The sequence below is a fragment of the Thermobia domestica genome, chromosome 4, assembly GCF_964235325.1.
Source record: "Thermobia domestica chromosome 4, izTheDome1.hap1.1, whole genome shotgun sequence".
In the NCBI taxonomy this organism is placed as follows: Eukaryota; Metazoa; Arthropoda; class Insecta; order Zygentoma; family Lepismatidae; genus Thermobia; species Thermobia domestica.
The window spans coordinates 318,115,754-318,132,729 of record NC_137457.1 but is presented as its reverse complement, the minus strand read 5'-3'; the positions used below and the strand labels follow the sequence as shown (position 1 = coordinate 318,132,729).

At 36.0% G+C, this 16,976-nt stretch overlaps 1 protein-coding gene across 4 annotated transcripts in view; it reads right to left on the bottom strand.

Moving 5' to 3' along the window:
- LOC145684355 (phospholipid scramblase 1-like) overlaps positions 1 to 16,976 on the bottom strand; it is a 99,642-nt gene that overhangs the window by 34,842 nt on the left and 47,824 nt on the right. For all 4 annotated transcript variants that reach the window (XR_014131280.1, XM_081756578.1, XM_081756577.1 and 1 more), the window contains exons 6-8: positions 11,888 to 12,052; positions 8,444 to 8,605; positions 4,629 to 4,703 (exon numbers count right to left, since the gene is read on the bottom strand). Coding sequence is in view for 3 of the 4 variants with exons in the window: in XM_081756578.1 (XP_081612704.1) it covers positions 4,659 to 4,703; positions 8,444 to 8,605; positions 11,888 to 12,052 (372 nt within the window). In the remaining variant the exon portion in view is untranslated. The remainder of the gene's footprint in view (positions 1 to 4,628; positions 4,704 to 8,443; positions 8,606 to 11,887; positions 12,053 to 16,976) is intronic.

Genomic DNA, 16,976 nt, shown 5'->3' with positions numbered 1-16,976 from the left:
GCTGTCGACTTGCCAGTCTGTTTTTCCTATTTAGATTTCAGATTTTTCTGTAGAGAACGATAAAGGATACCGTGTACAGCTCACAGATGACGGGAAGAACCCTAGCAGAAGTATTTAATAGTGTGACGTAGGTATGGGCTCGCCCACTTTTTGCACGCGGGTTTCAAATGACACCACGCAATAGCACATATAAAACTTTACCCGGAGTGCCAGACGACATCTGAGTATAGACCAAACCTCAAAAACCGAAAATGGGCTTGACCGTGTCGTTGACCTTTCCCCGCTGCTCCTGTTTTAGGGTTCTTCTCGTCATCTGTGAGCTGTACAAGGACATACGAATGACCTCGAGCAATCAGTAGTGTAGCGTGACATTCCATAATGGGGATGGCAAAAACAGTCATTTGCGCAACACAATACTATTGCAATCAGCAAAAGAAGGCCACACCAAGAGGAAACACAGGGACTTCTTAACGCTAAATAATATGGCATTTAAAGTTATTTTTAGGTTTCTTTCAAACAATTTTTTTAAAGATATATTTTATCCTTTTTTAAAAAAAATTTTGCTGTGACAATGAATTAAACATTCACAATAATCCATTTAAAATTATATTGATCCAAGTCACAAACGGAAGGTTGATTTGGAGTTTAAAGTCCCTTTCAACACCAAGATTATAAGAAATAGACCTATAGCTCAACGTGTGATCCGAATTACATGAGTTTTTACCGGAGATCAAACCGGGTTTCCCGTGCCTAAAGTGCATACTGTAACCATATACAGGGTGTTCATTTATTATGTAGCCAAAATTCACTGGTGAAATCCTCACACTTAAACAATAAAAAAAAAGTTCATATACACATAGGGCGAAAAACGCGTTGTTTCAAAGTTACGAGATGCTGAAATCGAGAAAATTGTAACTTTGAGGCTGCCTAGCTCGAAAACTATGAGAAATGTCAAAGGTGGTTAAAGAAATATTAGAGGAACTACTACAATGTCTTTATAAATAACAATGTTTCAGAGTTGGGTTGTACAGGCGCATATGAGTTTAGAGGAAAGGTACGAATAGAGGAACCTATACCGCAGCTTCCTCTATAAAATCCGTTGCGCCAATACGTCTCAACTTTGATACGTGGTTATTTAGATAGACAGTGTACTACCTAGGTAGTTCCTCTAATATTTGTTTAACCGCTTCACATGAAAACGCAATACAAGCAGAAAATATACAGAACTATACAGTATATATAGACACACCGCCAATTATAGCCAGTGCTGCTAATTAGAAACATAAGAGTACCACGGGAGTATCTGCAATGGGGATTAACAGTTCATCCTTAATCACGATTATAGTGTAATGAAAAATTAATTTTATACTATTATTTATGATAGAAATGTGCTTCAGAAAGGCGCTCAGATGTTCATTGCTGTTTTTGTTTTGTTTCGTTACTGCTTTCGAAGTTTGTAGACATAATTGCTCAAAATATATGGAGTTGGTAATACAGAGACACGCAAGCTTCTATCGAAGGCAAACCTGTGTTGCGAGGGATAGGAAAAGAAGCGTTTGTAGATGCGCATTCTAATCCTAGTAGAAAACTTTTGCAAGAAATCTCGATGCTTGCAGCAGCTCTTGGATACCCGACAAACCTGCCCTACAGGAAGGGGAAAGAAAGAAATGGTGCATCTGAGCGATGCACATTTCCAATGCTTCTGCTTATTCAGGCGAGGCGAAAGACCCTTCCATACGAAAAAGGATATGTCAATGGAAATAACAGCCATAGGTTAAGTGTGAGCTAACAATTCATATACATCAAATATATATCTTTTCTTGTGGATAAAGCATGCCGGGTCACGCCACTGCTGACAATATAAGTCCCGTATAATTGCAGCTTGTTCTGCAATTTCGACTGAAATGCCACAATATACAACAACCTTTACATGCTAGACTAGAGGTTTATTATACACATAATAGGCTTAATTTTAAACATAAATCTTGAATGTACTGTACGTGTGTTGTTTTGAGAATATTAGAACATCACTTGACCTATGGTGCTTGTTCCGCATTTGCACTGTTGAATGGGACATTAGTACTTATCCTTGACTCCTTTGGATGATATTCCTTAGTGTACTTAGACTAGACGGGTGCAATAAACACCACTGACATTCTCATCACTTGCACTTTGTTTTACATGACTTTTCGAGGTATTGTTTGTAAAATTTCACTCTGTTAGTTACTTGAAAAAAAAAAAGTTGTAACAGGTTTTGATCATGTCTCAATTGATTCCTTACGGGGCCTTTCCAAGGATCTTATAAAATAGAGGATCTGTCCTTACAACAAAATCTTGAAGCCTTACGTCATAGTTTCGCCACCCCTACTCTGCCCACTCCGCCCAATAGGATCGCAATGTTTTGAACCAACAATCATGGCGGAAACGAAAGTAGCCAATCAGACGATAGCAGAAACGAGAGTAGCCAATCAAACGTGTCGATGCTCGGTTGCTTTTTGGCTTCACCGACTTAATAGGATGAAGATACATATGGGCAGATCCTCTATTTATAACATCCTTGGGCCTTTCCTTAAAACTTTTGATTGTCAAATTTTTGATTATAACGCCTCTGGTGTCGACTTTCTTGCGATATTAGCCAGCACTTGAGACTAAGCTGTTAGATGTGTGCTGGAAATTGTACTCGACGAACCTTTAATATAGTCAAGTGCTCCTATATACTTTTTGGGTTAAATTATAAAATGGTTGTATTTTGCGAACATAACTAGTGAGTTTAAATTGGAATTATAGATGTGAGTGCGTTATATACTCGTTATATTGGTGAGTTGTATAATTTTCTTCCATTGACGGATCTCTATATGTTCTAATGGAGTCATTAACTACATATTTGGATGAGATATGAGTTACATTTGTGTTTGTCATACTAGTCACTTCTTAAAAATTTCTATATTAAAAAAACGCGATAGCTAGTGTTCTAATTATTTCAAATCATTGTATACTTCATGCTTAAGCCGATTATTAAGAAGTCACTAAATTAAATTCACTTAGGGTACTGATTAAAATGACGACACTTGGTAGTTGTGAGGTAAATGTATTTCCTATGTAGATCTTTGTAAATGCAGATTGATTATTATAAAGATATAATAACTTCAATTAACTTATTTATTATTGATCTAAAGTAGAATAGCCTCTCGACCTGATTTTAGTGCTATTTATAAATGCTGTATTGCTATCAATTCCAGGGATTTTACAGCGTGGTCCGGAATTGGGCGGTTTTAGGGTTTTACCCACATTTGTTTGGTAACATTGCCTGGCATTGTCTGATAACATTGCTATCCATGTTCATTTGTTTTCAGCTGTGTTCTAATTGGTAACAGTGCAGCAAAGTTGGAGTAATCAACAATGTGAATCAAAGTCCATATAGTATTGAACAAAGATTACTTGTTGCGGTTTGGCTTCAGGAAAGGCGTTACACAGGTGACACCACAGAAAGTGTTAAAGCGAAATTTACAGACCAAACACTTGATATCACACAACGCAGGAATTACGAGCAGCTGCAGAACATGCCTTCACCTTAGTGACTCCGGAGTATCTTCGCAAAACATCTGCGAGAACTTGGCGCAGAATTCAGCTGTGTTACGACATGGATGGTGATCATACCGATGTTTATGATTCTTAAGACTTCAAGGTAACTGTGTACAGACATTCTACCATAACTAACACTATACTGTTAAAAACTAAAGGGGGGTACGCCCACTTCCAGACCATCTTGTACATTGTGTTTATACTCAATTTATGTATAAATTGTGCTAATTAGAAATGTTATTACCAACTACGCGCTACGTAACTTTCAGACAATTCTACTTAAACGTGACACGTCTCCATTAGTGGGAGGGCCGTGTCGAGTAACAATCTCCTTTCTAGAAAGAAACGTTACATGTTCTATTTTAGTACAAAAAAATAAAAAAATACAATTTTTCATTACAAAACTCAATTCTACTGTGTTTTAGATGTATCACGAATATAAGCCCTTCTGTATACTTGGTGTCTGCGAAAACAGCGCATCGATTGTATCTTTCATTACTGACCCAATTGTAAAATGAAATCTTTAAGTTTTACGTCCCACGGTTATGCCGATTAGGCTAAAAGAGACTGTAATGATGAGAAATGAATAAAATGATGGAATGAAGAAAGTGGGAGGAAACGGGAGAACTCCAAAAGAACCCACGCACACGGTGTTTTTTCCACCACAAAGTTCACTTGGTGCGAGCTGAGATCGAACCAAGGACCCATGCACCAGAGATCAACGCTCTACCACTGAGTCACTGCGGATCCCCCGACCTATTCGTGATACAAGTTTTAAGGGACTCACTCTGTATATACCTAGTACATGAGAGTCTTGGGTTCTCGTATGGTCTGACTTGGAGTACTGTCGAAATTTTTTTTGAACACTAAGGGTAGCCTAAACTGAAAAAATGTGGGAAGGAGAGAGCCAGGCTACTAAACTTACCATGTGCGATCACCACTAGCTAAATCCCTAAAGGGCAAAACACCTAAATTTGTCCCTTCTCAATTATGAGTTATTTACGACAAATTATTTTAAACTGCAAATATTTAGAATTTATTCTTACCTTCAGCATAAAAAAATGTAACATTCCTATTCACCCATTTCGATTCGACGCCTTGTTTTCGTAGTACACAAAATCCTACAGGGAAAAACAGAAAACGCATATATTAATTAAATTTGTTGAATAAAAAAACAATCTTCGCAATGTTTATGTGTATAAAATAAATTTTAAAACATAGGAAATACGAAGAAATCATTTTCAAGGTTAGTTCTTTCAACAAGATGTGGCAACGCACATAACTTATAATCACGTTCGTCTCTAGTCATAGGAGCTAAATACACCGTTCTGATTGGTTGAAGTTATCAGTTTCTCGCCACATAGCATACATATAGCACAAATCAAACGCCAACTGTTGTCGGTCCTTGTGGCCGAACATGCTTGCGCACGGGCTAGTAAGGAAAATCGCTTTTGACGTGGGTTCAAATCCCGTCCAAGTGTTTTTTATATATGTATATTTTTTTATTTTCATAACAATATTATCATTAAAATGAGATAAAAATAATACTCATTTCCTCTCGTACGTAATATATAATGCACAAAAAGTTATTTACTTACGTTACGAAACATAGCTGAGCGAGCGAAGGGGCTTAGAAGCCCATAGGACTCGTTTTGTTCCATCTTGACCCCCATAATAATATCACGTGACATTCAACACACTCGGGTAGTGCAACTTAGATGTAAATCTACCCTCACCCGCTTCCTTGTGACCAACTAAAAACAATTGGCTAGGATAACGCGTGAAAAAATGTTGTGGCAACAGTAGTGAGTACGAGGTGCGATTGATCCCAGTGGCGGATCTAGCCCTAGGCCAGGGATCTAGGCTTCCCCAGTTTTTTGAGTGACAAAAATAATTTAATCTCTCTCTCTCTCTCTCTCTCTCTCTCTCTCTCTCTATATATATATATATATATATATATATATATATATATATATATATATATATATATATATATATATATATATATATATACGAGGGTAGGCTGATAAGTTCTCGGCCCGACCCATAAGGACTTGGGCTGCAGGCATGAAAGTGTGAGGCTATTCAACATAGTCCCCCCGAAGATCAACACATTTGGCACTTCGATGCTGCAACTTCTCCAACCCCTCCAAAAATAATTCTCAGTCCTTTCAGTGCTGTTTTGAGTTTTGGAAACAGATAGTAATCAGAAGGGGCAAAATTTGGCGAGTAAGGTGGGCGGTCTATGCACTGAAACCCTAGGTCCCTCAGAAAATCCATTGTTCTGCCAGCCGTGTGGACGGGAGCATTGCTCTGCAAGAACAAGACACCTCGTGTCAACTTTCACCGGCGCTTTTCTTTAGTAGCGTCCTTTACCTTAGCCATCAGACTGCAGTAATACTCATGGTTTGGCCCTTTGGAAGGTAGTCTGAGAGCAAAACACCATCCTTATCAGAGAATATTGAGGCAAGCACCTTCCCTGCGGACTTTTGTGTTTTGAATTTTTTGGGCCTTGGAGATCTGGAGTGGCGCCATTCGCATTACTGCTGTTTGGTTTCCGGATCAAAGTAATGCAATCACGTTTCATCCTGGGTAACAAGCCGATTCAAAAAATCGTCCTTGGAGTTCGCAAAATGCCGTAAAATCACCTGCGATGATCTCTCACGTTCGCGTTTCTAACCCGCATTCAAACATTTCGGAATCCATTTCGCAGAAAGCTTGCGCATGTCCAAGTGATCATGGATTATTGACCCAACATGTTCTTTCGATATGTACACTTTGTCAGCTATCTCCTGAAGCGAAATCCGTCTGTTGCTCAAAATCAGTTAGTGAATCTGGTCCACTTTTTCCGGAGTTGACACTGACACTGGCCTGTCACACCTGTCACCATCTTCTGTTGAAAATTCACCACGCTTGAAGTTTGCACACCATTTCTTCACAGTGGAGTATGAAGGACACTGTCCACCCAATGTGTCTAGCATGCAACCATGGATTTCCTTGGGCGACTTCTGTTGCAGGAAGAAGAACTTCATTACACCTCGCAACTCCTCTTTGGTGAATTTGACATCTGGCTCCAGCATGGTTCATTCAATTACCTGTAAAAAGAAAAACCGTTCATGGTAGAATCGTGAAATTTGGTACTTAAACATATAAAAGATCAACATTTCACACGACGTCAATTACATCAGGGTAGTACATTCGGAAGGGGGTCGGGCCGAGAACTTATCAGCCGACCCACATATATAAAAGTTTATAGTAAAACTCATGATATACCTACCATAGTCTCGATTTTGGCTCCCCCCAGTTTTCACCCTCTAGATCCGCCTCTGATTGATCCCAAGTTTAAGGACCAGTCTCCCCTTTTCTGCTGAACCATAGATAAAGCAGATGAACAACACTGTTTGGACAGCTACGCACAGTTTTCAAACATTTTATAGAATTATCCTAGAGATGGCATTAGTGTAATTCCCAGAGCCTCTACTTCTCTACTGAATTAAAAAAAAATACTAAAATGAACAACGTTCAGAACTCAGATGAACTGTGTATAACTATTCATAGTCTTTAAATATTTTATAGAATTACCCTAGAGAAGGAATTAGTGTAGTCTCTCGTTTTCCACTGAATCAGAAAACCCTAAGATGAACAACGTTCAGAACTCTGATGAACTGTGCAGATCTATTCACAATCTTTAAATATTTCATAGAATTAATCTACAGATGGCGTTAGTGTAAAAGTAGTACAGTGAGTGCTACTAATAGAGGCTATTAACCGAAATTTTCTTTTATTCTGTAAATCTTACTTTACAAAACCATGTTTACAAAATCTAAAATTATAAGTTTTTTTCTTCAAAATACCACTACAGAACAGTTTGTTTGAAACTAGTGCCATCTGTGCTTGAATTTATGAAATATTAGAATAGTGCATTGCAGTTTCTAAATAGCTTTGTTCACCTGGGTTATGTGTCTAATCTCCATAGGGCTAGAACTGACTGATAACCCAATTTTGATATCGAAAGTCGATATCTATAAAATATAAAACTTGATCGACATATCAAAAATATAGAAAATATCGAATACAGAAGGTTGTTCAGCTAATATCACACTGAATTGGTAACCCTGCTGCCACCTGTGGAGTTCAGGTAGAACCATGAAATTAGTGTCGTTATTAGTGTGGTGCCACAGTTTTGCAGGTGCCAGAATAACGTGTTGGTGCTACTGAAATGACGCTGAAAGTGGGTGGTTATTTTCGTTATTGAGAAGAGTGCATCATGAGATATTTTCCATACACATTTATTAATCTATCAAACTAAAAGAAAGTCCGATTTTCATTAAATATGGTAGAGGCCTTGGGGCTCTCGTTTTGCTTGCGTCTTGCTGGAGTGAAGGCCGATGGCACTTTTTGAAACCGTTAGAATTATTACGAACTGCATCAACCTCATTCGAAAATTAAAATACTGTATTGTTTGATATTTTGATAATTCCTCTGTTCTATCTACAGTGATTATTTGACACTATCTTAGAAAACCGCCGTTATATATAACCTGGCCTCATGGGCGGATTTAGAAATTGTCTACTGGGGGGCCAGACTATCTGTCTGTTGGGGGGCACGGTAAACACAAATGAGAATTGAAGGATGTTATAAGTGGCATTTTTACTTTTTTTCTCAAAAAGATGGGGGGCAATGCCCCCCAATAACTCAGCCCATGCCTGGCCTCTGATTCAGAAAAAGGAAAGAGTCTACGGGGCCCTAAGTCGTAACGGGCCCGCCGGTCTCGTAGGCCTTAACGTTACGCCGATGCCTACACTAATTTTAAATATATTAACTATTTGAAAACTGAAATCGCAAATTAGTTGTTACTTACGATTAAGAAACATGCTCCAAGCATGACTGCTTTCATTTGCACATCCAAATCCATTGGAAAGGTAATTCCGAAGTTATCAGCATCCGTAAAAAACTCCTTTGCAAATCCGGACCACTGTTTGGAAATTTTTCCTACCTCCGTCTGACCATCATTCGACATTACCTGAAACATAACACAAGAATATTAGTTCTAGTATTCAGGGGTAAACGTGGATCTGAAATAGTAGGGGGACGGTAGATAACGGCATGACGTCACGCCGTCCCCCTGCCTATCTTTGCCCATTGTAATTTTTAGGAACTGAGGGGACGCTATACATATTTTTGGAGGTGGGGGACGGAGACTCCCAGCGTTCCACTTCACTTTTACCCCTGAGTATAATACATAAAGTAAATATGTACCTAGGTACAATAAACACACAAAAACAAGTACCAATGTCAATCCAACTTCTATAGTTGCAAAAGACCACAATTGAACACTGAGGAAAGAACACTATAAGACAGGGATATCAGGAGTTCAGTTCCACGAAGTGCTGCATCTTTCGCTACAGAATCCGCCTGCTAATTACAAGAAACACCCACATGGCTGAGGAGGGAACAAACATGAAGAACGGAACCAGTAGCAAGTAGAGAATAACATTTCAACAGAATACGTTGAATTAGAGGGTGTTGTGTGTAAACATTAATGAAGCTGCCAAGAGGAGTCTTCGAGTCACGATTAGAATACGGGAAATAATATGGGTCATAGCGTAATCTAAAGCTTGAAGAATAGGCAGCTCAGCATTAAAGATGGTTGTAAAGCAAGGAAGGCGATACACATAGTGGGCATGATTAATGAAAACCACATAAGCAACAGACCCATCGTGTTTCGAGTCATTCACGTAAAGGTGCGGAAAGTCAGCATAGTAGTGCAACGTAGTACGAAACTCTTGGTTGATATTGATGATCGGTAGTGACAGACTTACTAGAATACACCAACTGAAATTATGAATTATGACATTTCATCTGCCATTGCGAAATAGTAAAAAAAAAAAAAAAAAAAACTATGGGATAGAAGCGCGGCACAGTAACAGCCATTTTATTCGGAAAGTCTAACGCACGAACCCCAAAAGGTATTAAATCACGAAGACATGCCGCATACCGACTATATCGGTCACCTACTTCAAGAACAAAATAAGAGGTTTGATCATGAAGTGCTTTAAGAAGTGCAAAATAACGGAGGATCAAATAACTTCTGCGGGGTTTAAGGGATGGTTCATATGCATGAACACATAGGCTAAGTATAGGACTAGTACAGAAAGCACCTATAGACAAATAAATATCAAGATGATGGACCGTATCCAGCGGACGTAAAAGAGTACTCACTTGAAGTAATGCTCCCGGAAGTATGAACTAAATACACGGTTCTGATTGGTTGGCGTTATCAGTTTCCTGGCACGTAGGTTACAAATAGCAGAATCAAACGCTTGCTGCTGTCCGTCCTCGTGGTCGAGCGTGCTAGCGCAATAGTAATAGAAATCACTTTTGGCGTGGGTTCAAACCCGGCCTAAGGGAAGTTTTTTAAAATCTTCATAACACTTTTTCCATTCAAATAAGATGAAAATAATACTCAAAAAAGGATTTACTTACTTTTGTGCAGATAAGTAATAATAATAATAATAATAATAATAATAATAATAATAATACCAGGAGGAGGAGGAGGAGGAACGGGTTAGAAGCACCGCAGGGCTCGTTTTGTTCCACCTTGACCTCCATAATATAAATTTTGTGACCAACTTCAAGCAACTGACTAGGGTGGCGCGCGAAAAAAGTTATTTCGAAGTATTACTCTCCCGAGCGGGTCGTCGTAAAACAGTCGAGCACATGAAGAAGTCGCACACCCATAATAGTGTTTAGAACGTATGCGAGTATGGTAAAGATGTAAGAGTACTGTATGATCCGCACCCCAGAAACGATTAGAAAACTCAAGAAGTTGAGAGCTCTGAGATAAGTATATTTGAAATTATGTAGATGTTGAAACAAATTAAGTTTGGCATCAAGTTGCAAGTCCAGAAAGTGAGCACTTTCAACAAACGATAGGCATGTGTAGCTAAAATAAAGATTAGAATTAGAAAAACAGGTACGTAACCGACAAAAATGAACACAGTTTTTCCACAGAAAAACGGAACCCAGTCTTACTTGTCCAAGTGCATAAACGATTCAGAGAAAGCTCGACTTGTCGGGTAGATGTGCGAAAGTCATAAGAACGACAATACATGGTAAGATCATCCATATAAAGGCAACAATAAATAGTAAGACCATCCACATAAAGGAGACCATGAGTAAGAGTAGTAATATAAGACATTACACTATTCAGAGCAACAGCAAACAAGGCCACGCTCAAATCACTACCGTAAGCGATACAATTTTCTTGAAGGAAGCGGTCACAAAAGGTAGAGCTAAGTTGTGCTTTAAATGCATTGCATTAAATCAATTCAATGTCAACTAAATAGAAGATCTCACTGCATCTCTCTACTAAAATCGAAAGTGGTAGAACTTTTGTAGAGTTCCTGTTTCAATATTGGTCTTCAAAGACGAAAAACGGTAAGAAAAGGACAAAAAAAGTTTGTGGAACTGATTCATCGTCCCAAGGATAGGTTCCAGCTCATTCGTTAACTCTCTAATCAAACCGAAAGTGGTAAATTTAACCATTTCTGATTTCAATATTGATCACCACACAACAAAAACTGTAAAATGTAGCGACAGCGGTTCTTTAAAATCGTTTTTAGCGTCCGAAGAATATATACTACTTCCTTGGTTAACCTTCCATTGAAAACGAAAGTGGTAAAATTTAACAATTTCCGGTTTCAACACTCATTGCCATAGTGAAAAATAGTAATATGCAGTGACAAGCAGATATTTTATATCGATTCCGATTCAGAACAGTAAGAATACAGGGTGGCCCAAAAGTAGGTATACAGTCCCGTACTGATCAACTCGCTGTATTTCATATCATTTCTTATTGTTATCCATCAGTTTCTTTATTATTTGTTCTGAAGCCTTTTCTACTTATACTTTAAGCTCGGAACAGCCGAAGCAAATAAACCTATAAGCTAGAATGTTATAGCCTGATCAATGCAGGTCTGTATACCTTTTGTCTGTATTTATTTCTGACTTCTTTTTTCTATTGCAAACGGAAGCTGTAGACATCATACAACATTTTTGGTTTTAGTATTTATCTCTTTAAGTAAAATCAGTATGAGATAGCAAGTAATGGATTCAGCGTCCGTGGAATGGGTTTTACCTTTAATCATATTCTTCTATTGCTACCAGAAAATTAAGAATTTACCATTTCCTGTTTCAGAATTGAATTCGCATCGTTCGGAAGGTTGCAGTAGTTTCACACTTCACAATGAAAAATCGCTTGTTTGAAGCTAATTTTTGTTACGAAGTTAACGAAACTCCTTACCTTGAAGTCTACATCTCGTCCAAAGCTGCAGGTAATAAAAGGACCTTCGATTTTAAGCATAGCATCACCTGATTCATTCTTTACTGTAAACCGTGGCAAACAAATACTCCATTCTTGCTCTATTGTCCCAATAAGTTTGCCTGGTGGTGCAGATACTTCCATTATCTGTCAAAAACAGAAATGACATTACACGGGTAAATGAAACGAAATGAGAGAAAATATTATAAAAGATGTGCGAATAAGATTCCAGGATTCTTAAAAACAGTCACTTACTTGAACAAAGCTTTTACGTATTGTAATTTTAGCATAAACTAATTCAACTGAATGGGAAACACAAGTCATAAATATCTTCATATGTAAAGCACAATTAATTTAAATATTTAGGAATTTAATTTTGCTCACCAGCAATGGGGATATATTGAAAGAAGATCTACTGTTCAATCATAACTCGAGATTGTATTCAAGGCTGAATATCCTCACGCGCAATTGAATCTGAGGCGACACATACAGAAAGAATATTCCTGGGTTAATATATTTTAAAAAGGCTCAAATCTGCTTAACACATACTCTTTGTGTAGTATATGAGCTGAATTCATATTCAAACTTATGAATATTGTAAGTATAACAAAGGTTGTTCCAAAACAACTGAGAAAATTGGTATCGAAGTTTGGCAACATTGTTTTAAAAGCAAACGAGGGTAGGCGTTTATAGCGAGAGTGCTCGTCATTAGGTAAAGTTGAATGAGTAACTCTATAAGTGTCACGTTTGAGGTTTCTGATTTCAGGAAGAAATGGATGTGATGGAAGTGCAGAGAATTTGTTGTCGACTGAGGAAATCTATAGAAGAAAGTTACGGTCTTCTGCAAGAACATGTACAAAGATAATTCTCTCTTACTTTGATATCTCTTGGACAATCTTGCGGAGAAATCGTGGTTGGCCTTTTTGAATATAAATTGTTGCCAACTTTAATACCGTATTTCCAAATACGGTCGTTAGAAACAAGCGTTAATCAAACTTTTAATATGACGCTAAAAATTAGTCTGTAATGAGCCCAATATGATTTAAAAATACAAATACTATACATTTAGACAGTTGAAACACAGGGACACTATGGTAATAGCACTAAAATCGTGACGTAAGTTTTAAATATTAATTCCGCTTGTAATATATATTTTCACAATTCTTCAAGTAAATTTTGATCGTGATCTCATACAGAAAAATCTGACTGAAGATACCCTTCTATGTTAAAGGATAGTTGATTTTGTAACAATAATTTATCTCTAACTGCAAATTTGGTATTTCTTTGATAAAAATCTGACAATTTATTATAGTAACATAAAATGGATTCATTTATATTGAGCCGAAGTCAATGTGCAACTGCACTGCGGATGCACAATCCATCACCTGGAGATTGCAACAAGGAAAGCAACAGTTCCTCATTAGTCACGCAGTCAAGCATTGTAGTCGAGCGTAGTCTGATGCCGCCGACACTGAACAGATTTTCTGTCCTGGGAGGGGTTCATTGATTCGCTAAAATTTTAACTGCCCATTATTGACACAATATGGATAATCAGCCCATGGTGGACCATCAGATCTCTGCCTACCAATTTTGGGGCCGCTATTTTGTCTCCTCATTTGGTATACATTTATAGGCGAATAATGTATTTATCTCCCGCTCGCACGCGTGCGTCGACAGTAACGTTTCAGAAATAAATCAATTTAAAATGAAGTTTAAAGAATATTAATTCCCTAAATGCTTGTGAAAAAGTAAACATGCGTAAGATGTTATGAAATTACTAAATTCTCTAGTGTAGTAAGTATTTTAGTTTTCTTCCATAATCATTTGTATATAAGCATCGCAAAACAAACAAGGATTCGAAGATCTATTACGGAGCGCTTGAAATAACACAAGTCAGTCTTTCTTTAAGAAGCCTAACAAACCTGTTCCACGTTATCGGTTTTCAGAGGACTAGCTCGGGAGAGTAATACTCCCGGAAGAAGGAACTAAAAAAAAGGTTCTGATTGGTTGGCGTTATCCGCTTCTTGCCACGTAGCATACATATAGCAGAAATCAAACGCTTGCTGTTGTCGGTTCTCGTGGCCGAGCGTACTAGCGTTATGAGCTACCGCAAATCACTTTTGGCGTGGGTTCAAACCCCGCCCAAAGAAAGTTTTATATATTTTTTAAAATTTTCGTAACAGTTTCTTCATTAAAATAAGATGAAAATAATACTCAAAAGTGATTTACTTACTTTTGTGCAGATAGGTAGTAGTAGTAGTACTAGCATTAGTACTACTACTAGTAGTAGTAGTATTAGTAGTAGTAGTGGAAACGAGTTAGAAGCCCCACAGGGCTCGGTTTGTTCCACCTTCACCCCCATGATATAAATTTTGTGACCAACTTAAAAACAGCTGGCTAGGGTATCGCGTAAAATAGGTGGCTAGAGTAGCGCGGAAAATCGTACTTCCAGGAGTATTACTCTCCCCAGAGGATCATGTTTTCAGCGCACTTCATCAGAGAGCTTACAGATACCAATGCATTTTCTTCGCTCCCGCCTTCCACAAGAAAGTAGAAAATCGGAAGGTATTTCAGCTAAGGTAAAAGCGATTTTACGTAAGGACAGGCGTTGAAAGGGTGTTGTGTGAGGCAAGCAAACGCTAGAAAGAGCCAAACCCGAACCCAAACCCGAACACCTGAACAGAGGGCAACATTCAGCATCATGACTTACGCTATGTTGCCAAATCTTTCGGGAATATCAGAGTTACACATTCCATATTAAAATAACTAAAATTTTTGTTCCAGCTCTCCTTATTCATATACAAGAATAAATGTTCATTATTGTTTTGTTTTAAAATTATTTTTCACCATTTTATATTGAGGCGTTACGTGACTTTATGACCACATTAAAGAGCCGGTCCTGCTACATCATTGTGTGTGACTAAAAATTAGAGTGAATTAATTTTTCACAAGTATTCCTTCAATTACGAGCAACTTTTCGTAATAAGAAATGGGAATGTGTTCTATGTTTCCTGTTTTACTCAGTCATTTTAGCAGACAATACAATTATTTTAAAGTCAACGAAATATCCTTTTGGTAGTCTCTTCAGGTAAGGTTTGTTGACGAGGTAACTATATTTACAGTTTGTAGTTACTCTGTTCCCAATAGTATTGATCACGAGACTGTAGTACTTGCAAGGAATTGTGACCTAGATCTACCTATTTCAGCGCCCAATAGAACGCAAGTGTCTGTTCCAGTCGTCAACCTCGATTCATACATAAAATTTTGCCAGTGTCATCTCTTGCGTTGTTATTCTTGTCATTTTTCTATTATTATTGTTACCATTTAATTTCAATAATTGTTATTCTTGTTATTTCTCTATTGTTATTGTTACCATTTAATTTCAATAATTGTTATTCTTGTTATTTCTCTATTATTATTGTTACCGTTTAATTTCAATAATTGTTATTTCTGTATTAGGTCTATTATTGTTACCATTTAATTCCAATATTTGTTATTCTTGTTATTTCTCTATTATTATTGTTACTATTTAATTTCAATAATTGTTATTCTTGTCATTTTTCTGTAATTATTGTTACCATTTAATTTCAATAATTGTTATTCTTGTTATTTCTCTACTGTTATTGTTACCATTTAATTTGAATAATTGTTATTATTGTTATTTCTCTATTATTATTGTTACCGTTTAATTTCAATAATTGTTATTCTTGTTATTTCTGTATTAGGTTTATTATTGTTACCATTTAATTCCAATATTTGTTATTCTTGTTATTTCTCTATTATTATTGTTACTATTTAATTTCAATAATTGTTATTTTATGTCATTTTTCTGTTATTATTGTTACCATTTAATTTCAATAATTGTTATTCTTGTTATTTCTCTATTGTTATTGTTACCATTTAATTTGAATAATTGTTATTCTTGTTATTTCTCTATTATTATTGTTACCGTTTAATTTCAATAATTGTTATTCTTGTTATTTCTGTATTAGGTCTATTATTGTTACCATTTAATTCCAATATTTGTTATTCTTGTTATTTCTCTATTATTATTGTTACTATTTAATTTCAATAATTGTTATTCTTGTCATTTTTCTGTTATTATTGTTACCATTTAATTTCAATAATTGTTTTTCTTGTTATTTCTCTATTGTTATTGTTACCATTTAATTTGAATAATTGTTATTCTTGTTATTTCTCTATTATTATTGTTACCGTTTAATTTCAATAATTGTTATTCTTGTTATTTCTGTATTAGGTCTATTATTGTTACCATTTAATTCCAATATTTGTTATTCTTGTTATTTCTCTATTATTATTGTTACTATTTAATTTCAATAATTGTTATTCTTGTCATTTTTCTGTTATTATTGTTACCATTTAATTTCAATAATTGTTATTCTTGTTATTTCTCTATTGTTATTGTTACCATTTAATTTGAATAATTGTTATTCTTGTTATTTCTCTATTATTATTGTTACCGTTTAATTTCAATAATTGTTATTTCTGTATTAGGTCTATTATTGTTACCATTTAATTCCAATATTTGTTATTCTTGTTATTTCTCTATTATTATTGTTACTATTTAATTTCAATAATTGTTATTCTTGTCATTTTTCTGTTATTATTGTTACCATTTAATTTCAATAATTGTTATTCTTGTTATTTCTCTATTGTTATTGTTACCATTTAATTTCAATAATTGTTATTCTTGTTATTTCTCTATTGTTATTGTTACCATTTAATTTGAATAATTGTTATTCTTGTTATTTCTCTATTATTATTGTTACCGTTTAATTTCAATAATTGTTATTCTTGTTATTTCTGTATTAGGTCTATTATTGTTACCATTTAATTTCAATAATTGTTATTCTTATTATTTCTCTATTATTATTGTTACCATTTAATTTCAATAATTGTTATTCTTGTTATTTCTCTATTAGGTCTATTATTGTTACCATTTAATTCCAATAATTGTTATTCTTGTTATTTCTCTATTAGGTCTATTATTGTTACCATTTAATTCCAATAATTGTTATTCTTGTTATTTCTCTATTAGGTCTATTATCGT